Consider the following 24,275-nt stretch of genomic DNA (forward strand, 5'->3'; position numbering starts at 1 on the left):
AACCTGGTGTTGTGTGATTTTTAACTGAAACATTCAATGTGTTTGATTTAAAAGCTGCTACCGAATATTCTCTCATTTTATGTTTGTAATTACTTTAAAACATTCCTCTTTAGTCAAATATTTCGTCAGCTGACGTTCTGTCTGAGAGTTTGTCAATGTCCTTCTGAAACATTTCCGGGACTGTACCTCAGTTAGGGGGAGGACATGGTGAGAGAATCGAGCATGCGCGCTAACTCCGGGAGAGCGCGCGTGCGCGCGGGTTGCTGCGGCAACGGCGCGGGATAGTCGGCCTCACGCGGGAGTCCGTTAGTCAGTCTGCCCCGGGCTCGGGGGGGGGGGGGGGGTGCAATGTCGGTGGTCCTGCTGCAGCTTGGACAGTGCGGCAACCAGGTCGGCCAGGAGCTGCTCGAACTGGTCAGTACGGATGGCCGGAATGACCCGGGCCGGCCTGATAGTTACCGAGCCATTTCTCTGGAGCGCTTTTTCCGACAGGAGGCCGGGACCGATGGTAAGGGGCATTTCTGCAGCTTCGTTTTGAGGAAGGGTCAACACTCTGCTTTCTCTACACAGATGCTGCCAGATCTACTCATTTTTTTTTCCAGCAATCTCTGATTTTGTTTCTGATTTCAAGTATCCAAGTTTTTCCTTTTTTGTTGCAGCTGGGGAGGGGGGAGGGGGCGAACCTTCAACTCTACCCCAGATTCTTCACTTCACACACCCCCCCACCCAGATCCTTCACCACCCCCCCACCCAGACCCTTTACTCTTCACACCCTCCCCAGATCATTCACTTCACACACCCCCCCCACCCAGACCCTTCACCACCCCCCCGCCCAGACCCTTTACTCTTCACAACCCTGCCCTAGATCCTTCATTTCGCACTCAGCAGATCTGACTGCATCTGTTAACGTTAACTCCGCTTTCTCTCTAAAGTGGCTCCAGCAATTTCTGTTTTTGTTTTAGCTAGAGTAATAGAGGCATACAGTGTGGGAACCCTTATGTCTAACCCACTCGTGCTCACCACTCATCCCAATGTGACCTCCTCCCATTTGCCAGCATTTAGCACAAAACCCTCTAAACCCTTCCTATTCCAATTCCAAACTAATGCCGCCTACAAGTTTGCTGACAACACCACCATAGTAGGACGGATATTCATATACCCATCCAGATGCCTTTTAAATGCTGTAATTGTACCAGCCTCCACCACTTCCTCTGGCAGCTCATTCCATATACGCACCACCCTCTGTATGAAAAAGTTGCCTCATGGGTCCCTTTTAAATCTTTCCCTTCTCATCTTAAACCTATGCCCTCTAGCTTTGGAATGCCCCACGCTGGGCAAAAGACCTTTATTTATTACCCTATTGTCAGAGAAATTACCCAATTAAACAGCGAATTGGGTGAAATTGACTAACTTTATTACAAGCGATATTGCTGGAGGAGAAATTGACTAGGCTGACACAGAACTGACAGTCTGTACAGGTAGACCAAGGTTCTCTTCCCCGAGCGGTGAGTGCGGGCAGTTTGATCAAGTGAAGAATGAAATCAATGCGAGAGCAATCAGCCATCCAGGAATAGCAACCAGTTTGTAATCGAAACAGGAGATTTCGGTCCAGTGTGAGAGTAGGTGCAAGTGTCTCTCTCATCCTGGCATCAATGGGTTTCCATTGTGGCTTGGTCGCGGCAAATTACCTTAGTGCCTCTCAGTCTGGGCAACCTTTGTGGAGTTCCAGTTGTAAGGCTGTCTCAGGAAAGGTATTCCCCAGTCTGGAAGTGTCTTGAGTCATCTCCTGTTTGCTGCCTGTTTGGTCAAGGCTGAGGCACTCTGGGTGGTTTCTGTTGTGGCTTAGGCAGACATGGTTCTTTATCTCTTTTTGGCCATGCTGTGGGTGGACAGGACAGTGGATTTTCTCCCAAACCTATCCACGCACCTCATGATTTTACAAACCTCCATAAGGTCACCGTTCTGCCTTTGATGCTCCAGGGAAAACAGCCCAGTCTATCTAGTCTCTCTCTATAGCTCAAATTCTCCAACCTTGGCAACGTCCTTGTAAATCTTTTCTGAAACCCTTTCAAGTTTGATGAATGGATTCTCTAGCCTCAAATAATGTTGATATTGCTAACGTTGATCTCACCTAATGCACGCCCTGTGCAGTGTAACCTGCTTACCTCTAAGTCTTTTTGATCTTTGCTTAATGTCTGTACATTTGCCTGTAATGCTGGTAAAGAAAGTTTTTCACTGTACTTTGGTACATGTGACAATAAATCAATCAAATCATCATGCACCCATCCAAATGCCTTTTAAACATTGTGATCGTATCTGCCTCCACCACTTCCTGTGGCAGCTCATTCCACACGCACACCACCCTCTGTGGTGGGAAAAGATACCATTCGTGTTCTTTTTAAAATTTTTCTCCTCTCACTTTAACTTATGCCCTCTAGTATTGGACTCCTCCACCATAGGAAAAAGTCATTGGCTATTCAGCATTCATAGTTCTTTGTTCTATTATAGAGTACCTTTAGTCGAAAAGTGTGACACTGGAAAATCGCAGCAGGTCAGGCAGCATCTGAGGAGCAGGAGAATCGACATTTTGTGCATAAGCCCTTCATCAGGAATGTGGGGTGGGGGTTTGGCAAGGGGGCTGAAAGGTAAATAGGAAGGTTTGGATAAGCTAGCTGGGAAGGCGATAGGTAGATGCAATTGGGGGATGATGGTGACAGGTCGGGGAGGGGTGGATGGGTAGGTGGGAAGGAAGATGGACAGGTAGGACAATTCAAGAAAGCGGTGCTGAGTTAGAGGATTGGATCTGGGATGACATGGGGCGGGGAGGGGAAATGAGGAAACTGGTGAAGTTGATGTTGATGCAGTGTGGTTGGAGGGTCCTAAGGTGTAAGATGAAGCATTCTTTCTCCAAGCATCGGGTAGCTTGGATTTGGCAGTGAAGGCCCAGGACTTGCTTGTCCTTGGCGGAGTGGAAGAGGGAGTTGAAGTGGTTGGCCACTGGGTAGTGGGGTTGTTTAGTGCGTGTGTCCCAGAGATGTTCCCTGAAATGTTTTGCGAATTAGCGAACTGCCCCTCCAATGTAGAGAAAACTACATTGAGAGCAATGGACATGGTAGATGAGGTGTTTGAATGTGCAGAAAAATCTCTGCCAGACATGGAAGGATCCTTTGGGGCCTTGGACGAGGTGTGGGGGAAGGTATAGGCACAGGTTTCACATCTCTCGCGGTGGTAAGGGAAGGTGCCAAGAGTAGAGGGTGGGTTGGTGGGGGCAGGGAGTGGACCTAACGAGGGCATCACCGAGGGAATGGTCTCTGGGGAATGCCGAAACGGGTGGGGGGGGAATATATCTCTGGTAGTGGGGTCTAATTGTACGTGGTGGAACTGGCGGAGGATAATGCGCTGTATCTGGAGATTTGTGGGGTGGAAGGTGAGAACTGGGTGGTGGTTGTGGTTGTGGTTGTGGTGGTGGTGGGGGAAGGAGGAGGGAGGTGTAGGGTCATCTTCTGTCTTGGAACCCTCCAACCACACAGCATCAACATCAACTTCACCAGTTTCCTCATCTTCCCTCCCCACACCTCACCCCAGATCCAACCACCCGACTTGGTATCGTCCTCTTGAACTGTCCTACCTGTCCATCTTTCTTCCCACCCATCCGCTCCATCCTCTCCTCAGACTTATCACGATCACCCCCCCCCCCACCAACTTGCATCTATCTGTTGCCTTCCTAGGTACCTCACCCAACTCCCACTCTCCTATTTATCTCTCAGCTCTCTCTCCACGCCACCCCCACCAACCACTGCTCCCGATGAAGGGCTTAAGTCTGAAACATCGATTCTCCTGCTCAAATGCTGCCTGACCTGCTGTGTTTTTCCACCGCCACATTTTTTGACTCTGATCTCCAGCATCAGCCGTCCTCACTTTCTCCTATATAGTACCTCCGCTGATTGCTTACCAATTTCTGCTGTAATATTAAGGCCAAGTACAGCCCAAATAATTTTAATACCCACTACCTTCCCTACACTTTCTGTCTGTTGTGCAATTGAGCATTAGTCTTCCAGTGGGTTTCTGAGTCTTTTAAAAAAAAACCTGGATGAAATAAATCTGTATCTTTGTTAATGGCTGGATTATATATTTTTCAGTGCAATTTGTAATTTCCCAGTGCTGGTGTGATTTTATTTTCAGCAGTGCCGATTGCTCGGGCTGTTCTTGTGGACATGGAGCCAAAGGTAATCAGCCAAACTTTGGCCAAAGCTATGAAGTCAGGACAGTGGAGTTATGGAAATCATTCCTACTTCTGCCAAAAACAAGGATCTGGAAACAATTGGGCAAATGGGTAAGAATGAATTTAGCCACCAGCACAACACCTACAATATGTGGATTGTAGTGGTTTAGGAAAGCAACTCACCTTTTTTTCAAGGGCACCTAGGAATTGGCAGCGAGCAACACCCGCATCCCATGAATGAGTCATAGTCATAGAGATGTAAAGCACAGAAACTGACCCTTTGGTCCAACTCGTCCGTGCCGACCAGGTATCCTAACCTAATCTAGTCCCACCCACCAGCACCCAGCCCATATCTCTTCAAACCTTTCCTATGCAAATACCCATCCAAATGCCTTTTAAATGTTGTAATTGTACCAGCCTCCATCACGTCTATACATGCACCACCCTCTGCGTGAAAAAGTTGCCCCTTAGGTCTCTTATATCTTTCCCCTCTCGCCCTAAACCTATGCCCTCTAGTTCTGGACTCCCCCCACCGCAGGGAAAATTTTTTTTATGTTTATCCTATCCATGTCTCTCATGATTTTATAAACCACTATAAGGTCACTTCTCAGCCTCCAATGCTTCTGGGAAAAAAGCACCACCCTGTTCAACTTCTTCCTATACCTCAAATCTTCCAACCCTGGCAACATCCTTGTAAGTCTCTTCTGAACCCTTTCAAGTTTCGCAACATCCTTCTGATAGGAAGGAGACCAGAATTGCACGGAATATTCCAACAGTGGCCTAACCAATGTCCTGTACAGCGCAACATGACCTCTCATTGCCTGTACTCAATACTGTGATCAATAAAGGAAAACATACCAAATGCCTTCTTCACTATCCTATCTACCTGTAACTCTACTTTCAAGGAGCTATGAACCTGCATTCCAAGGTCTCCTTGTTCAGCAACACTCCCATGGACCTTACCATTAAGCGTAGAAGTCCTGCTAAGATTTGCTTTCCCAAAATGCAGCACCTCGCATTTATTTAAATTAAACTCCATCTGCCACTCCTCAGCCCATGGACCCATCTGATCAAGATCCTGTTGTTATCCAAGGTAATCTTCTTTGCTGTCTATTGCATCTGCATTTTGGTGTCATCTGTAAACTTAATAACTATACCTCTTAAGGTCACATCCAAATCATTTATATAAATGACGAAAAGTAGTGGACCTAGCACCGATCCTTGTGGCACTCCATTAGTCACAGGAATCCAATCTGAAAAACAACACTTCACCACTACCCTATGTCTTCTGCCTTCGAGCCAGTTCTGTACCCACATGGTTAGTTCTCCCTGTATTCCAGGGAATCTTGCTAACCAGTCTCCCATATGGAACCTTGTCGAATGCCTTACTGAAGTGCATATAGATCACGTCTAGTGGTCTGCCCTCATCAATCCTCTTTGTTACTTCTTCAAAAAACTCAAATCAAGTTTGTGAGACATGATTTCCCATGCACAAAGCCATGTTGACTATCCCTAATCAGTCTTTGCCTTTCCAAATACATGTATGTCCTGTCCCTCAGGATTCCCTCCAACACCTTGCCCACCACTGACGTCAGGCTCACTGGTCTATAGTTCCCTGGCTTATCCTTACCACCTTTCTTAAATAGTGGCACCATGTTAGCCAACCGTCAGTCTTCCGGCATCTCACCTGTGACTATCAATGATGCAAATGTCTCCACAAGAGGCCCAGCAATCACTTCTCTAGCTTCCCACAGAGTTCTCGGGTACACCTGATCCTGTCTTGGGGATTTATCCACTTTTATGCATTTCAAAACATCCAGCACTTCTTCCTGTGTAATATAGACATTTTGCAAGATGTCACCATCTATTTCCCTACAATCTATATCTTCCATATTCTGTTCCACAGTAAATACTGATGCAAAATGCTTATTCAGTATCTCCCCATTTTCTGCGGCTTCACACAAAGGCCGCCTTGCTGATCTTTGAGGGGCCCTATTCTCTCCCGAGTTACCCTTTTGTCCTTAACGTATTTGTAAAAACCCTTTGGATTCTCCTTCATTCTGTTTGCCAAAGCTATCTCATGTCCCCTTTTTGCCCTTCTGATTCCCCTTTTAAGTATGCTCCTACTGCCTTTATATTCTTCTAAGGGTTCACTTGATCTCTCCTGTCTATACCTGACATATGCTTCCTTTTTCTTAACCAAACCCTTGATTTCTTTAATCATTCAGCACTCTCTATACCTACCAGCTTTTTCTTTCACCCTAACTGGAATATACTGTCTCTGGACTCTCGTTACCTCATTTCTGAAGGTTTCCCATTTTCCAGCCGTCCCTTTACCTGCAAACATCTGCCCCCAATCAACTTTTGAAAGTTCTTGCCTAATACCATCAAAATTGGCCTTTCTCCAATTTAGAACTTCAACTTTTAGACCTTGCCTATTTTTTCCATTACTGTTTTAAAACTAATAGAATTATGGTTGCTGACCTCAAAATCCTCCCCCATTTACACCTCAGTCACCTGCCCTGCCTTATTTCCCCAAGAGTAGGTTAAATATTGCACCTTCTCTAGTAGGTGCATCCACATACTGAATCAGAAAATGTTCTTGCACACACTTATCAAGTTTTTCTCCATCTAAACCCTTAACACTATGGCAGTCTCAGTCTATGTTTGGAAAGTTAAAATCCCCTATCATAACCACCCATAAGTCTTACAGATAACTAAGATCTCCTTACAAATTTGTTTCTTAATTTCCATCTGACTATTAGGGGGTCTATAATACAATCCCAATAAGGTTATCATCCCTTTCTTATATCTAGGTTCCACCCAAATAACTTCCCTGGATGTATTTCCTTGAATATTCTCCTTCAGTACAGCTGTAATGCTGTCCCTTATCAAAAATGCCACTCCCACTCCTCTCTTGCCTCCCTCTCTATCCTTCCTGTAGCATTTGTATCCTGCATCATTAAGCTGCCAGCCCTGTCCATCCCTGAGCCATGTTTCTGCAATTGATATGATATCCCAGTCCCATGTTCCTAACTATGCCCTGAGTTCATCTGCCTTCCCTGTTAGGCTCCTTGCATTGAAATAAATGGAAGTTATCAGTTCTACCTTGTTCTCAGCTTTGTCCCTGCCTGTCCTGACTGTTTGACTTGCTTCTTTTCTTAACTGTATCAGTTTCAGATTGATCTCTCTCTTCACTATCTCCCTGCTTCCCCTCCCCACACACACACACCTTACTAGTTTAAATCCTCCCAAGCAGCTCTAGCCAATCTCCCTGCCAATATATCAGTCCCCTTCCAATTTAGGTGCAATCCATCCTTCTTATGCAGGTCACTAATGAATTTAAAAGAAAACCTCTGAAACAGCAACTTTCCTTTGACAATTCTTTACTCTTGGAGAAATTGACTCCTGGTTTCTTGCAGTGATACCTATATATGTTGTTACTGCCAACATGTCATTAAAGGAAAATGTACTTTGTCGAAGTTTCAATCTTCAGCATTTATGCATGAATGTTTTCACACTGACCGGTGGTGTTATATGTGAGCATTTTCCAAGTTTTCCCTGTTCCTGGTCATTTCTCCTAAAGGTTTAAAGTCTGGTTGAAGATTTGTAGCTCGGGTGTCCGTTGTTGTGGTTCTGTTCGCCGAGCTGGAAGTTTTTGCTGCAAACGTTTCGTTCCCTGGCTAGGGAACATCATCAGTGCTATTGGAGCCTCCTGTGAAGCGCTGCTTTGATGTTTCTTCCGGTATTTATAGTGGTTTGTTCTTGCCGCTTCCGGGTGTCAGTTTCAGCTGTAGTAGTTTGTATGTGGGGTCCAGGTCGATGTGTCTGTTGATGGATGTTCTTGCCGCTTCCGGGTGTCAGTTTCAGCTGTAGTGGTTTGTATATGGGGTCCAGGTCCATGTGTCTGTTAATGGAGTTTGTGGATGAATGCTATTCATCCACAAACTCCATTAACAGACACATGGACCTGGACCCCATATACAAACCACTACAGCTGAAACTGACACCCGGAAGCGGCAAGAACATCCATCAACAGACACATCGACCTGGACCCCACATACAAACTACTACAGCTGAAACTGACACCCGGAAGCGGCAAGAACAAACCACTATAAATACCGGAAGAAACATCAAAGCAGCGCTTCACAGGAGGCTCCAATAGCACTGATGATGTTCCCTTGCCAGGGAACGAAACGTTTGCAGCAAAAACTTCCAGCTCTCCTAAAGGTGCTGTGTAAGGTTCTGCTGCTGCTCAAAACCCTTGTTTAATATTTCAAGTCTGCAACCTACAAACTTGAGTTGAGAGCTAAATTGAGCCAACTGGCAAATGCATAGCCCTCAAAAAAGATTTTAAACAATATTTCAGCTTTCTAACATGTGCTTGTATTATTAGCTGGAAGCATTTGATCTGCAGTGCTGAGTTGAGAGACTGCTGCACCATTGGAGGTACTGCTTTTCAAGCTGACTTGATTTAAGGAGACAAAGTTGAAGGAACCTTTTGGGGGAAGCAACCAAAACACAGAGTCACAGAGATGTACAGCACGGAAACTTCAGTCCGATTCGCCCATGCCGACCAGATATCCTAATCTATTCCCATTTGCCAGCACTTGGCCCATATCGCTCTAAACCTTCCTATTCATATATGCATCCACATGTCTTTTAAATGCTGTAATTGTACCAGCCTGCACCACTTCCTCTGCCAGCTCATTCTGTATACGCACCACCCTCTGCATGAAAAAGTTGCTTCTTTTGGTCCCTTATATCTTTTCCCCTCTCCCCTAAACCTGTGCCCTCTAGTTCTTCCTCCCCTACCCCAGGGAAAAGACCTTGTGTATTTATCGTTTTCATGCCTGACATGATTTTCTAAACCTCTAAGGTCACCCCTCAGCTGTTCCAGGGAAAACAGCCCCAGCCTATTTAGCTCCTCTCTATACCTCAAATTCTCCAACCCTGACAACATTCTTGTAAATCTTTTCTGAACCCTTTCAAGTTTTGCAACATTCTTCTGATAGAAAGGAGACCAGAACTGCACACACTATTCCAAAAGTGGCCTAACCAATATTCTGTACAGCAACAACATGACTTCCCAACTCCTATACTCAATGTTCTGACCAATAAAGGAAAATATACCAAACACCTTCACTATCCTAACTACCTACAGTCCAAAGTCTCTTTGTTCAGCAACACTCCCCAGGATCTTACCATTGAGTGTACAAGTCCTGCTTTGATTTGCTTTGCCAAAATGCAGCACCTCGCATTTACCTAAATTAAACTCCATCTGCCACTCCTCAGCCCATTGGCCCATCTGATCATGATCTCGCTGTACTCTGAGGTAACCTTCTTCGCTGTCCAGTACACCTCCAATTTTGGTGTCATCTGCAAGCTTACTAACTACTCCTCCTGTGTTCACATCCAAACAATTTGCCCCAATGACAAACATGGTAAAATTCACCCTGCAGTTTGAGAGGGAGAAGATCGGAAGGGAAACCTAGTAGGGAAGATAGCGGAGCAACAATGGCAGAAGTTTCTGGTTGTAATTCAGGGGGCTCAGCAGTATTTCATCCCAAGGAAGAAACAGCATATTGGGGAGGATGAGGCAACCGTATGTGAGAAAGGAAGTCAGTGACAGAGTAAAAGCAAAAGAGAAAGCATTCAATGTGGTGAAGATAAGTGGGAAGGCAAAGGATTAGGCGTCCTTTTAAAAAACAGAAGAGGCTAACTTAAAAATGCAGTAAGGGGTGGAAAGATTAAATCTGAGCTTCCATAGCTCGTAATATATAAGATTGTAAGAGATTTGTTTAGATGTCTAAAAAGTAAGACTGAGGCAAGATTGGATATTGATCTACTGGAAATTGAGGCTAGGGAAGTAGTAATGAGGAACAAAGAAATAGTGGAGGGACTTAATAGCTATTTCACATCTTTTTTCAGTGGAAGACACTAGCAACATAGCAGCTTCGAGAGTCAGGGCATCATGAAGGAGAAGGTCCAGGAACCTGAAAGGTCTGAAGGTTACGATAATGAATATAATTCAGAAGTGCTTTTGTTGACTGGAAAGTGCTTTAGGATGTCTAATTTGCAATAGAAATGCAATCTTTTCTGTTTCCTCTTTACATCATCACGATTAAAATATTTAATTTGTGTTTTGCTACTTAGATTCTGTATCCATGGTCCTCGGCATGAAGAAGCTGTGCTAGATTTGGTCCGAAGAGAGGTGGAGCAGTGTGAGAGATTTGGTGGCTTTATTGCAATGATGAGTCTGGCTGGAGGTACTGGCTCTGGCTTGGGGACTTATATCACTCAGTGTTTACGGGACATGTATCCAAACTCGTTCATATTGAACCAGCTCACCTGGCCTTATGGAACTGGAGAGGTAGGATTGGTTCTGGTTGTGGTGTTAAGTCCATATAGTTATATATCATAGAATCCCTATAGTGTGGAAACGTAGGGATTTGGTTCAACAAGTCCACACCTATCTTCAGAAGAGTATCCCACTCAGACTCATTCCCCTACCCTATTATAGTGCATCTAACCTACACATCGTTGAACACTATGGGCCATTCAGTTTGTCTAATTCACCTAACCTGCACATCTTTGGAGAGCCTCACTTAAATTGGGGTAGATGGAAGTGATATTTTTACCAATGAGAATAATTTAATCTGACAAGTGCCAAAATGCCCAAAGATAAAATACTTGTTTACAACTCAGTGTCAATTGTTCACTAATCTTTCTAAAATTAATTTGATATCCTGTAACTTCTGTCTTATTAAATTTGAGCATGTGATCTCATCACTGCCAGATAAGGTGCCTTGGAGGGTTCTCCTCTGCAAAGCGGTGAAGAAATGCATTCATTGTGTTTATGTGGGATTTGGCGTTATGCAGAATGCTTTTTCATAGAATAGCCTTTATTGTCACATCACTCAAATGAGTGCAGTGAAAAGTTTGTAATGTTGCCGCTTGGCAACATCTTAGGTATAAAGTACCTAGGTACAGATGTTTTAAGTGGTGTTAGAGAGTAAAAAGTAAAAGGTTAGCATGGGAACAGTTCAAAAGTCCAGAATGATAATAGAAGTGACCATAAGTACTTAAGTTCCAGTCCCTCTCCAACATGAGTCCGTGCCGGCTGGCCCAGAATGCAAGGCCACACTGCCTCCATGTTCCAGCTTCTGTCCAGGGCTCATTTGGCTGCTGTGCTGGCTCCAGCCAGTGCACTCTGCTGCCACACCAGTATTTGGCCTGCTCACTCCACAGATGGGGCTGGACTTGGCCTGCTCGCTCAGCTCCCGCTTGGGCTCTGACTGCGACCAGTCGTCTTCGATTCTAATCTCCAGGCAGGGCAGTCAAAAGTTAGGGTGGTGGGGAAGGAAAAAGCTACAAAGAAAAGAAATAGAAGAAGAAAAGGTAAAAAGAACTGGCGAGCAGAGGCACTCTGACAGGAGCGTCCTATTCTTCTGCCATCTTGTCACATGAAAATTGGTTGTTATTCTTGGTTCTTTATTTTTAATAGAATTTCTGGTAGATTTTGGGTCCAAGCTACCCCCTGACTTTATCTCAGATAATCAGGATTTCACACGAGTAGCTCATTTGGGTATTGCCAGCTTTTGCAGTGTTTCAGTGGCTAAACCCTCACCTGAGAAGCAAAAAAATTTAAAAGGGACCTAAGGGGCAGCTTTTTCCACACAGAAGATGGTGCATGTGTATGAAATGAGCTGCCAGAGGAAGTGGTGGAGGCTGGTACAATTACAACATTTTAATAAGCATCTGGATTAGTATGTGAATTGGAAGGGTTGAGAGGGATATGGGCCAAGCGCTGGCAAATGGGACTAGATTAGGTTAGGATGTCTGGTCGGCCTGCATGAGTTGGACTGAAGGGTCTGTTTCAGTGCCTTGGAGGGTTCTCGATGACGCTCGGTCAGAAGGTTATTGGTTCAAGTCCCATTCCAAGGATTTTTGTGTCAAAACAAAGACTGACACACACTGCTGAATGTCAGATGTATCATCTTTTGGGTGAGACTTTAAATTGTGGTTCTGGATCAGTGGTGCTGGAAGAGCACAGCAGTTCAGGCAGCATCCAAAGTGCAGCGAAATCGACATTTCGGGCAGAAGCCCTTCATCAGGAATAAAGGCAGAGAGCCTGAAGCATGGAGAGAGGGCTTTTGCCCGAAACGTCGATTTCGCTGCACTTTGGATGCTGCCTGAACTGCTGTGCTCTTCCAGCACCACTGATCCAGAATCTGGTTTCCAGCATCTGCAGTCATTGTTATACCCCTTTTAAATTGTGGTCCTGTCTGTTGTCTTAGACGGATATCAAAGATTTCATCTCACTAATTGGAAGAAGAATGGCTCTACCTTCATAGGTGTTTAATGGGCTGTGAAATGCTTTTGAAAATTTAGTAGCACTATTTTTCTTTCCTCTCTCTGTTCTTGCCCTCAGTCTATTCTTCTGCTTCAATATCTTTTTCTCTTTTTCTTACTTCTATGAAAGTGCCTGAGAAATAGATGGAAAAGTGTCTCCACGTTTGAGTCGTAGTGCACTGAAGGAGGCCAGTTGGCCCATCAAGTCCACTGAGCTGGACAAGTAGTGACTACCCAAAAGCCTACTCCAAGTATAATCAGCTATTGTGTGAACAATGCTGTACTCGTGACCTGTCAGTAATATCATGTATTTATAACACACAAACAGGCCACTCAGCTCAGCTGGTCCATGCCAATGTTCATATTCCACTCGAGCCTCCTCCCAAATCCTATCAACATATTCTTCTGTTCCTTTTCACCTTTTATCTATTTGGCCTTTCCTTAAATGTATCAATACTATTCACATCCACCAGCTCATTGTAAATTCCAGCCGCAAGTGGAAACATTTTCTCTGCATGTATTCTCTCATAATGCGAACAACCAGCATTGGGCAGTTTATTGTCTCTTGTTCTAGAGGTAAGAGCTCTAGCCTTTTCAGTCTTTGCTGATGGTTGTAAATTCTCAGTTCTCATTTTGTAAATTGTTTTTGTACATGTTCCAGAGCCTTTCTCTAATATATGGTCCAGAACAATCCACTATTCTGAGTATACTGTGGCCAGTATTCTAAGAAGTTTAACATACTATTCATGCTTTCCCAGTGCTTCCTATGCTTTTTCCTTAATAATATTCTTAATGTTTGCCACTGGTTTTAGTGATTTGTTTGTCTGAATACCAGATCTCCCTGTCCCTCCACCCAACATTATCTAGGGAGCATGGGGTTTCCTTATTTTTCTGAGGCAGCACCTCCATACTGTGATAAAGAGCAGGGGAATGGGCTTCAGGTTTGTGCTGTGAAGGTAAGGCAATGGGGGTTATATGACCTTTTAGTATTCCTAAATTACTTTTGCTGAAAGAACTTTTTGTTCTTGGTCAGGTTATTGTCCAGGATTATAATGCAGTGCTGACGCTGTCCCACTTGTATAAGACTTCTGATGCACTTCTGATTCATGAGAATGACACTGTTCACAAGATTTGCTCTCAGTTGATGAACATAAAGCAGATTTCCTTCACAGACATCAACAAAGTCATTGCTCACCAGCTCGGGAGTGTCTTACAGCCAGTATGCACCAGATGGAGTATTTCAGAATATGGCACAAATCCCCTTGGTAAGAAGAAATTCCATTTTATCAACCATCCTCTTCATTTCTTTCTGTTCTGACTTTGATGCTCTTTTAAGGTCAGATAGGTAAGATATACGCAGTCTGCAGTTACTGACAATTGCACATGGCCAATGACTGATATCAAATGTGACCCATTCACCCTGTAACATGCCTATGTAGTATCTTTCACTGTCTAGCATGTGCACTTCTGGTTGGGCATGCATATTTTTTATATTAAAGTGTGCTAAGTTATTCTCTCACTCTTTCCTTTATACATTTCCTTGTGCACACTTCCTTGCCATATATTCTCTGTCTTGCAAAAGAACATTCATTTCAAGAGAATAAGTGAGAGAGTATACTCTCTCACTAGTGGTTTACGGTTGAATCCGCATTGTTCATGTGGCTAAAATCTTGGTGGTTACTATCGATATCCAAAACTGTTGTAACTTCTTATTCAGTTACTTCATGTTCATCAGAAGGTCACTGAATATTTCAGATCCTATTGAAGATTTGGATCCCCAGGAGGGACCTCTCGGTTTCGTGATCGGTCAAGAGAATCACTAAAAGTACAGTCTGTTTAAAGCAAGGCTACCAGTTTAAGAAAATAAGGCAGCCTGGCGTAGATATGTGCAGCAACACAGAGGTTAAAAGTGTCTGAGTTCCATGGAGAAATTGCACAATTAAGTTTGAACAAGAAGCCATTTTTATATTTTTTAAGATACAGTACAACCTTAATTACAAAGGAAAACCAATGGAATATAATAACGTGACGAAATGGACAGCAGGTTAATCCAATAATATTTCCTGGGGAACAGTATTATCTCACATTATGTCTCGTGCTTGCAAGCTCAGTGTTAGAGTGGTCAGTTAATGTGTTATGGTTCATTTTATGAAAACTTCATTGTCTGCTTTATCTTTTAGTTGAGCCAGCTCAGCAAAGCAGGAATGCAGCCTTCAACCATTTTAGCACGGTATTAATACTGAAACCATTTTGTTAGGTTATTTTATATTAAATATCCACTATATTATTAATAAAAGCTTGCATAGATTTGTTGCTTCTGACAATAGCTTAAATCCAGATCTTAGATTCTCATTATCACCATCTTTAACAATGGGTTGCTGGTGTTTATTCCTTCTGTTTAATTCTGAGACAAGAAAAGTCCTCCTGGCGGATCTGTCCTGTCCCACATGTGGTCACATTTCAGACACTCCCCATTCACCCACAGCCACAAGATCTCATGGTAGAGAAACAATAACGATTTTAACGGCTGGGAGGATGAGATGTCTAGATTGTTCCTTTCCTGTCCACTTTGGCGATCAAAGCTAGTCTAAAGGACCATGGCCTCTGATTTTAATATCATGCATTCCTATCCTTTCCAAAAGTTGATTGTCTCAGTTTGAAACAGATCCAGCTCTTGCTTGACAAAATTCAATGATTGAACATCCACTGTACGAGCTGGCTGTCTGTACCAGTGGAATGCAATTGCCTGGGAAAAAACAGTCTGCTGATATCCAACCTGGATCTCAACTTAAACAACTTGAAGTTAAGACCTGTTTTTTTCCCAAGTTTGTTTAGTCATAGTCATACAGAGTAGGAACAAGCCTTTCACCCCATGATGTCTATGTCTACCAGCAAACATCAAACTACCCTAATCCCATTTTACCTGCATTGCATCCAAAGCCTACTATGCCCTGGCATTTTAAGTATTCATCTGGATGCTACTTAAATATTGTGAAAATACTTTTCTCCACCATCCTTTCAGGCAGTGCATTCCATAATCCATTGCCCTTTGGGTGAAAAGATTTTTCCTCCTATCACCTCTCACTTAATTATCACCTTAAACTTGTGCGCGATAGTTTTAGTCACATCAGCCAAGGGGAAAAGATTCTCATGATCTACCCTGTTTATGCCCTTCACAATTTGTATACCTTGTTCTGATTCCCCTACAGCCTCCTCTGCTCTAAGGAAAACAAACCCAACTTATCTAACATCTCTTCAACTGAGACACTGCATCCTAGGCAACATCCTGGTGAATCTCTCGACCAGAAGTGCACACATTTGTGGCCTAACCAATGTTTTATAAAGTTGTAATAAGACTTCCTTGCACCTATATTCTATGCCTCGACTAATGAACACAAGCACACTAAATGCCTTCTTCACTACCCTGCCGACCTGTGTTGACACCTTCAGGAATCCATTGACTTATGGACCAAGGTCCTTTTATTCCTCAGTACTCCCTAGGGACCTACCATTCATTGTGTATGTCCTTCCCTTATTAGACCTCCCAAAATGCATCTTCTTACATGTGTCGTGATTAAACTTCATCTGCCACTGCCAGATTACCAGCTGATCGATATCAGACTGTAGCCTCACACCATCCTCCTCAATATCAACAACACCATCAATTTTTGTGTTATCTGCAAATTTATAATTCTACTTCATACCTTCACATCAAAGTTGATCATGTACATAACAAACAGGAAGGAACACAGCACCAAAACATGTGATACATTACTAGTCACAGGCTTCCAATTACAAAAACAGCATCCTCCACCATCACCCTTTGCCTTCTATTTGTAAACCACTTTAGGATCCAATTTACCAACTTGCCTGGGATCCCATGGGTTGTTGTCCTTTGGACTAACCTTCAATGTGGGACCTTGTCAAAGGCCTTACTGAAGTCCATGTAAACCACATCAACTGCACATCCTTCATCAGTGTACTTAGCTACCTTTTTTCAAAAACAAACTTAGTCAAATTAGTCAGGATCTCCCTCCAACAAATCTGACTATCCCTGCCTTTCCAAGTATTGATTAATCTTGTCCCTCACAAAGTTTTCCAATGATTTCTCTACCACTGATGTCAGACTCCTATCCCTTTTGCCCACTTTGAACAAAGGAACCACGTTTGCTACCTTCCAGTCATCTGGCACTTCACCTGTGGCCAGTGGGGTATAACATATCTCCACTAGGGCACCAACAGTCTTCTCCTTTGCCTCACTTAGCAGCTTGCGATACATCTCTCAGTCCTTGGAGATTTATGCACCTATATGACCATTAAAATGTCTAATACCACCACATTATTAATCTTAACATGTTCTAGAACCTCACCATATCAACTGAAATCCCTGGCTACAATGTCTTTGTCTTTTGTGAACACAAATGAGAAGTATCCATTCAAGACCTCATGCATGTTCTCTAGCTCCATGCACAGCTTGTACCTTTGGTCTGTAACAGATCCCACCCTTCTCCTGGTGTCTTAAAGTATTAATAAAAAGACTTGTAATTTTCCAACATCCTATCTACCAAAATATTTTGTGGCCCCTCTTTGCCTTATATTTTTGAAGGGCAATTGTATCTGGCATGTGCCTCCTTCCTTTTACATAAAACATAAGAAATAGGAGCAGGAGTAGGCCACCTGGCCTGTTGAACCTGCTCTGCAATTCAATGAGATCATGGCTGATCTTTCCTTGGACTCAGCTCCACTTACCTGCCCACTTGCCATAACCCTTAATTCCTTTACTGTTCAAAAATCTATCTTTGCCTTAAAAACATTCAATGAGGTAACCTCAGTTGCTTCACTGGGCAGGGAGTTCCACAGATTCACAACCCTTGAGTGAAAAAGTTACTCCTCAACTCAGTCCTAAATCTGCTCGCCCTTATTTTGAGGCTATGCCCCCTTGTTCTAATTTCACACATCAGTAGAAACAACCTCCCTGCTTCTATCATCCTTTGTAATTTTACATGTTTCTATAAGATACCCCCTCATTCTTCTAAATTCCAATGAGTATAATCCCAGTCTCCTCAACCTGTCCTTGTAAACCAATTCTGTCAACTCTGGAGTCAACCTAATGAACCTTCTCAGTATCCCATCCAGTGCCAGAACATCCTATCTCATGTAAGGTGACCAAAACTGTACATAGTACTTAAGGTGTGACCTCACCAGCACCCTATACAGCTGCAGCATAACCTCCGTATTTTTAAACTCCATCCCTCTAGCAATGAAGGACAATATTCTATTTGTCGTGTTAATTATGTGCTGCACCTGCAAACCAATTTTTTTGTGATTAATGCACAAGAACACCCAGGCTCCTCTTAGCAGCTTGCCGCAATTTTTCACCGTTTAAATAATAGTCCATTTTGTTATTCCAACCAAAATGGATGAACTCACTTTTACCAATGTTGTACTTCATCTGCCAGACTGTTGCCCACTCTTTAACCTATCTATAACCCTCTGCAGACTTTCAGTGTCTTCTGCTCACTTCGCGCTACCAAATTCTCAATATCCCTTGATATCCAGGATGCCTGTGACCTACTGCCGTTCACTCTTGGATGACCAAGCTGGCCTTGAATTCTCACTATGCTACTTTTAAAGACACTCACTATTCAAATGTAGACTTATCTGCAAATAACTGCTCCCAGTCTGTTTGCCAGATCCTGTGTCATCATATTGAAACCGACCTGCCCCCAGTTTAGACACTGAATTCTTGCACGATCCTTATCTCATTTCAAAGTGACTTTGAAACTTAGCATTATGGCCACTGTCACCAAAGGTCTTGCCCAGTGAAACTTCAACCATTTAGAGTCATAGAGTTGTGGAGATGTACAGCATGGAAGCAGACCCTTCGGTCTATCCCGTCCATGCCGACCAGATATCTCAACCCAATCTAGTCCCACCTGCCAGCGCCCGACCCATATCCCTCCAAACCCTTCCTATTCATATACCCATCCAAATGTCTCTTAAATGTTGCAATTGTACCAGTCTCCACCACTTCCTCTGGCAGCTCCTTCTATACATGTACCACCCTCTGTGTGAACAAGTTACCCCTTGGGTCTCTTCTATATCTTTCCCCTCTCACCCTAAACCTATGCCCTCTAGTTCTGGACTCCCCGAGCCCAGGAAAAAGACTTTGCCTATTTATCCCATCCATGTCCCTCATAATTTTGTAAACCTGTATAAGGTCACCCCTCAGCCTCCGACGCTCCAGGGAAAACAGCCCCAGCCTGTTCAGCCTCTCCCTGTAGCTCAAATCCTCCAACCCTGGCAACATCCTTGTAAATCTTTTCTGAACCCTTTCAAGTTTCACAACATCTTTCCGATAGGGAGGAGACCAGAATTGCACGCAATATTCCAACAGTGGCCTAACCATTTGACTGGCTTCATTCCCTAGGGTTACTTATAGCATTGTGTCACCTTCAGTCAGACTCTCAGTAGTGGCACAAAAAAGCTGTCCTGGATGCACTTTGAAAATTCTACATTGTCTGATCCTTTTTGATCCAATTTGCATTTGCAAAATTGAAGTCCCTGACAACTGTAACCCTGTTTCTCTCTGGCACCTTTCTGTGATTTGCCTGCATATCTACTCTGCTATCTCCTTCTGACTGTTGGGAGACCTGTTGTATAATCCCAGCAAGATTTTACTTCTAAGAGAGATGGTCTCATCTGAAGACCCCTCTAAGATATCCTCCCTATTTACCACAATGATGTTTCTTTTATCAATAATGAAATAATGCAGTGACCTCAACATTCTTTCTTCCTCCATCTGCCTGTCGCATCCTCAATGCCACTTGAAACTTCAGTACACTGGAATGTTGAATTGCTGGTTCTGACCTTCCTTCTGCCAAGTTCATCTACGTTACTAGTCATGCTTCTTGCATTAAATTAGATAGACTTCAGTTTTTCAAATCTCCCATATGCTTTGTCTTCCCCCGATCTTCTCCACCTACTGGATTGTCCTACTATTCCTTCTACATCTGATTGGGCATTACTCCTGACTTTACATCTGCTCTGTGCCCCATCCACATGCCAAATCATGGACAACTTCAATTTACATAGGAGCTGGATTAAGTCAGCACTATTGCTAAGGAGGATTATTTCCGGGTGTGTGTACAAGATGGATTTTTGATAGTGTGTTGAGAATCCAATTTGTCCATTTTGGGAAGAAGTCTTTGGGAAATAATGACCATAATATGATAAAATGTTACAAGAAGTTTGAATCCAACATACCTCACTCTGAAATTAGGATTTTAAATCCAAGCATAGGAAACTGAGGGTAAAAAGAGCAAGATGGCTGGTTGATTTGTGAAAATACTGTGAAGATTTGATGATGGGCATTAACTGGTATTTAAAAAAGTGCTACAACTGTAAGACAGGCATACATTTCTCAAAGGCACAAATACCCAAAGAGAAAGACAAATCAACCATGATGAGTAAAGAAGTTAAAAATTGCATTAGACCAAAGGATATAGATTATACAAACCTGGTAAATAATGTTAAGCCCGAGAGTTGAGAGCAATTTGGAATCAAAGGAAGACCAAGAAACTTATAAGAAGAAAATAGAAGTGAGTGGAATCATAAAGGCATAGTATCATAGCGTAAGAACTACTATCAAGATGTGAAAAGAAAAATACTATATTAACTTGGACACTTGCGGCTGCATTACAGGTCGGGGCGGGGGAAGAATTCATAGTGGAGAAACTTAAATAATTTTGCGTCTGTCTTCATGAAAGAAGGTACAGAAAATTTCCCAGAAATACTATATGACATAGGGACTTGTGAAGCCGAGGAACAAAAATGAATAAATTATGCTGCAAAAAAAAGTCACATTGTCGAATTTTTTCAACTTGCTTTTGTCAGGACAATTCCCAAGGATACCAATTTAAAGGGGTAAAGAGAGAAGAGTGATGGTCGGTTGGCAAGTGGACTCTGGAAGAAACATTGGCCCGGAGAGAGCAATGCTGAATCAAAATAATGAGTGCAGGACAAAAATCTCTGACAAAATTTGACTTTTGTCCATAGACACTCAAATTAGTTTTTGTCAAGTGGTCATATTGTACTTGGAAAAGTAGCTAGAACAAGGGTTGATGAATTTCCTTCAAGAGGACTTTGACAGGCTTAGTAAATGGGCTAGAGCACTACAGATGGAATTGATGTGAACAAGTGTGAATATTCACTTTTGTAGAAAGGCGGAATAATTTTAAATGGTGAGAAATGGTCAAATGCACTACAAAAATAGACTAAGGCTCCTTGGAGATCATCTTTTTAGCTTGATTACTACCATCTAGAAAGACAAGGTCAGCAGATACGGGGACACCACCAGGAAAACTAGAATTAAGGGTCTAATGATGACCATGAAGCCGTTGTCGATGTCCGAGAAACCCATCTCTTCACTCACATCCTTTAGGGAAGGAACCGCCATCCTTACTTGGTCTGGCCTACATGTGACTCTAGACTCTTAGCAATGTGGTTGACTCTTAACTGCCTTTGGGCAATTAAAGACGGGCACTAAATATACCTAGCCAGCAATGCCCTCATACGGAAATGAATAAGGGAAAAATGAAAGCCATCCTGAATTGGAAAGATATTATCATTCCTTCAGTGTCACCGGGTCAAAGTTCTGGTGGTCTCTCCCTATTGGCATTGTCCGTATGTCACTGAAAACAAGCAATTAGAAAGTCAAAGTGTTTGTTGGCATTTATTTTAAGAACAGTTGAATAGTAGAAGTAAAGCAGTTACCTCCCTAATGGCATTGCCTCAAGCCAACAGCTCAGTACCATGTTCTCAAGGGAAACTAGAGATGGTCAATAAATGCTGACCCAGCCAGTGATACCCATGTCCCATGAGTGAATAAAACCAAAAGAAGTCTTGCAGTTGTTTAGAGCCTTAGTGAGATCTTAGCTGGAGTATTGTGTACAGTTTTGGCCCCCTTACCTATGAAAGAACTGAGATGAGGAAGAATTTCTTTAGCCAGAGGATGGTGTCTCTGTGGAACTGTGCCACAGAGGGCTGTAGAGGCCAAGTCATTGAGTATATTTAAGATAGAGGTTTTGATATATAAGGTGATCAAGAGTTATGTGGAGAAGATGGGAGATTGGGGTTGAGAAATGTCAGCCATAGTCAACTGGCAGAGTAGACTGTACGGGCTGAATGGCCTAATTCTACTCCTATATCTTATGTTCTTATGGAAAGGCTATACTTGCCATAGAGGGAATGCGATGGAGATTGATCCAATTAATCCCTTAGATGGCAGGATTGTTTTATAAGGAGAGATGAGGCAACTGGGTATTCCTGGGATCAGAGGTGATCTCTTGAAATATATATAATGCTCCAAGGGTGGATGCAAATAGGATGTTTCCTCTGGCTGGTTACTTTGGAATTGGGAACATATTCACTGGTTAAAGACTCAGTGGTGAATTCTTTGGCTTTCTTTACTCCAGAGGGCTTTTGAAACTCAAATTTCAGTGTCTTCAATTCGAAAAAAGATCAGAGTATCCTGGAAATTCTGAAAAATTAATCTGCCAGTGGCATTTAGAATATACTAAACAGACCCACAGGAAATTGCCCCTTTACTACTCACTTCAATGCATTCAGATAACTTCTTTGCTGGACTTAGTAAGATGCTGTCTTTCTATTCTGGATCACAAATTCCACATTTCCCTTCATGCTTTCAAAATGTGTAAAAGTTTTTCAATCTGCACTTGGCTCTATCTAATCAGTCATTTCTATATTTGCTGTTATTCCACACTGCCTTTGCCTTTTTGTCTAGACTACACAGTCTAACAGAAAGTATTGAATTCTCATAGTGTTTGACAGACAAAGGTATAAATCTGTTCAAGATATGCAGCTGATCTTTCTTTCCCTCTGTCTGCAGGTGATCTGCTAGAAAGTTTGGTCACACATCCAGAGTATAAACTACTAAGCCTGATGAACATCCCTTTGATGTCTGACAAGTCTCTGCAATTCAGTACGTTTACTTGGCCAGCTCTTATGAAGAATCTGCGACAAATGCTGATTGCCAATGCCAAAATGGAAGCAGGTTTGTGATACCTTCTTCACAACAAACAGCAACAACTTGCATTATATAATGCCTTTAACTTGGAAAAATATGCCAACTCTCCAGAGGAGAGAAAGACAAAAAATGGATATTGAGTTAGAGGACAAGCCTTTGCGATTTTGACTTGAAAATATGTTGCTATTCCTTCATTGTTGCTAGGTCAAATATCCTGGGTCTCCCTATCCTATCTGGGGGAAAAAAAAAGGGGCGGCACAGTGATTCCAGTGTCAGGCGACTATGTGTGGAGTTTGCACATTCTCCCTGTGTCTGCGTGGGTTTCCTCCGGGTGCTCTGGTTTCCTCCCACAATCCAAAGCTGTGCAGGTTAGGTAAATTGGCCATGCTAAATTGCCCATTGTGTTCGGTGCATTAGTCAGAGGGAAATGGGTCTGGGTGGGTTATTCTTCGGCGGGTCAGTGTGGACTGGTTGGGCTGAAGGACCTGTTTCCACACTGTGGGGAATCTAATCTAATCTACTTCCAAGAAATAAACTGCAATGGTTCAAAAAGGCAGCTCACCACTACCTTCTGTAGGGAAACTCAGGATGGACAATAAATCAGTGATGCCCACATTGCTTGAATAAATAAGAAATGTCTGCCAATGTATTTCTACAGACCAAGCTTTGACTTAAAGTCCCAGTAGCTTCAAGTTCAAATTTAAACTGAGTGTCAGTTGCTAGGTTATTGCTGCTTGATAGCAATTGTTGATGAGAACTTTCATTACTTTAATGATGATCGAGAGTAGACTGATTGTGTGGTAATTGTTTTGGTTGAATTTGTCCTTTTTGTGTACAGGATATACGTAGAAAATCTTGTACAATGTTAGGTAGATTCCTGTGTTGTAGCTGCAGTGGAACATCTTGGTTTGGCGTAGCAAGTTCTGAAGCACATGTCTTTCTGTACTATTGCTGGAATTATGTCAGGACCTATAATCTTTGCAGCGTACAGTGCCTGCAACCGTTTCTTGACATCATGTGGAGTGAATTGAATTGGCTGAAGACCGGCATCTGTAATGCTGCGGACCTCTGGAAGAAGCCAAGATGGGAGCATCCATGCACAGTTCTGATTGAAGATTGTGTCAGCCTTTTGCACTTTCACAACTAATATTCTGGGCTGCACCATAGTTGAGGTTGGAGGTGTTCATGGAGCATCTTCCAGTGAATTGTTTAATTGTCCACCACTATTCACGACTAGATGTGGCAGGAACTATTTCGGAGCACTTGGCAATTATATATTCCGTTTAAAAAGAGGGAGTCTATGGGAAGCACCACCTGTTGATAAGTAAGGAAGTTAAAGATATTTTCAAGCTTAAAGGAAAAGGATCTTTCTGCAAAGGCGAATAGCAGGGTGGAAAATTGGTTACAAAATAAAGAGCAGCAAGGAATAAGATTGATAAGGAGGGCAAAAATTGAGAAAAGGCAAGCTAAAAACTAAAAATACGTGGTAAGAATTTATAAAGATATTTGAAAAGGAGAAGTGTAAGTGAAGTGAACGTGGCCCTCTAGATGGAGGGAAAGGGGAATTGGCAGCTGAATTGAAAAGATATTTTCTGGCAGATTGTGAGCATGTTCTTTTTGACAGGAGCAATATGAAAGATGCATGTTGTT

At 42.9% G+C, this 24,275-nt stretch overlaps 1 protein-coding gene across 4 annotated transcripts in view; it reads left to right on the forward strand.

The window, feature by feature from the left end:
- The first annotated feature begins 348 nt into the window (after positions 1 to 348).
- Positions 349 to 24,275, forward strand: part of tubd1 (tubulin, delta 1) — a 33,046-nt gene continuing 9,119 nt past the window's right edge. Inside the window, exons 1-5 of one of the 4 annotated variants that reach the window (XM_060836205.1) lie at positions 349 to 508; positions 4,183 to 4,333; positions 10,379 to 10,595; positions 13,611 to 13,842; positions 22,488 to 22,652. In XM_060836205.1, coding sequence (XP_060692188.1) covers positions 349 to 508; positions 4,183 to 4,333; positions 10,379 to 10,595; positions 13,611 to 13,842; positions 22,488 to 22,652 — 925 coding nt within the window. Of the gene's footprint in view, positions 509 to 4,182; positions 4,334 to 8,653; positions 8,672 to 10,153; positions 10,226 to 10,378; positions 10,596 to 13,610; positions 13,843 to 22,487; positions 22,653 to 24,275 lie in introns of those variants that run through there. The other 3 variants (XM_060836206.1, XM_060836207.1, XM_060836208.1) reach the window with 3 other exon arrangements.

The sequence above is a fragment of the Hemiscyllium ocellatum genome, chromosome 15, assembly GCF_020745735.1.
Source record: "Hemiscyllium ocellatum isolate sHemOce1 chromosome 15, sHemOce1.pat.X.cur, whole genome shotgun sequence".
In the NCBI taxonomy this organism is placed as follows: Eukaryota; Metazoa; Chordata; class Chondrichthyes; order Orectolobiformes; family Hemiscylliidae; genus Hemiscyllium; species Hemiscyllium ocellatum.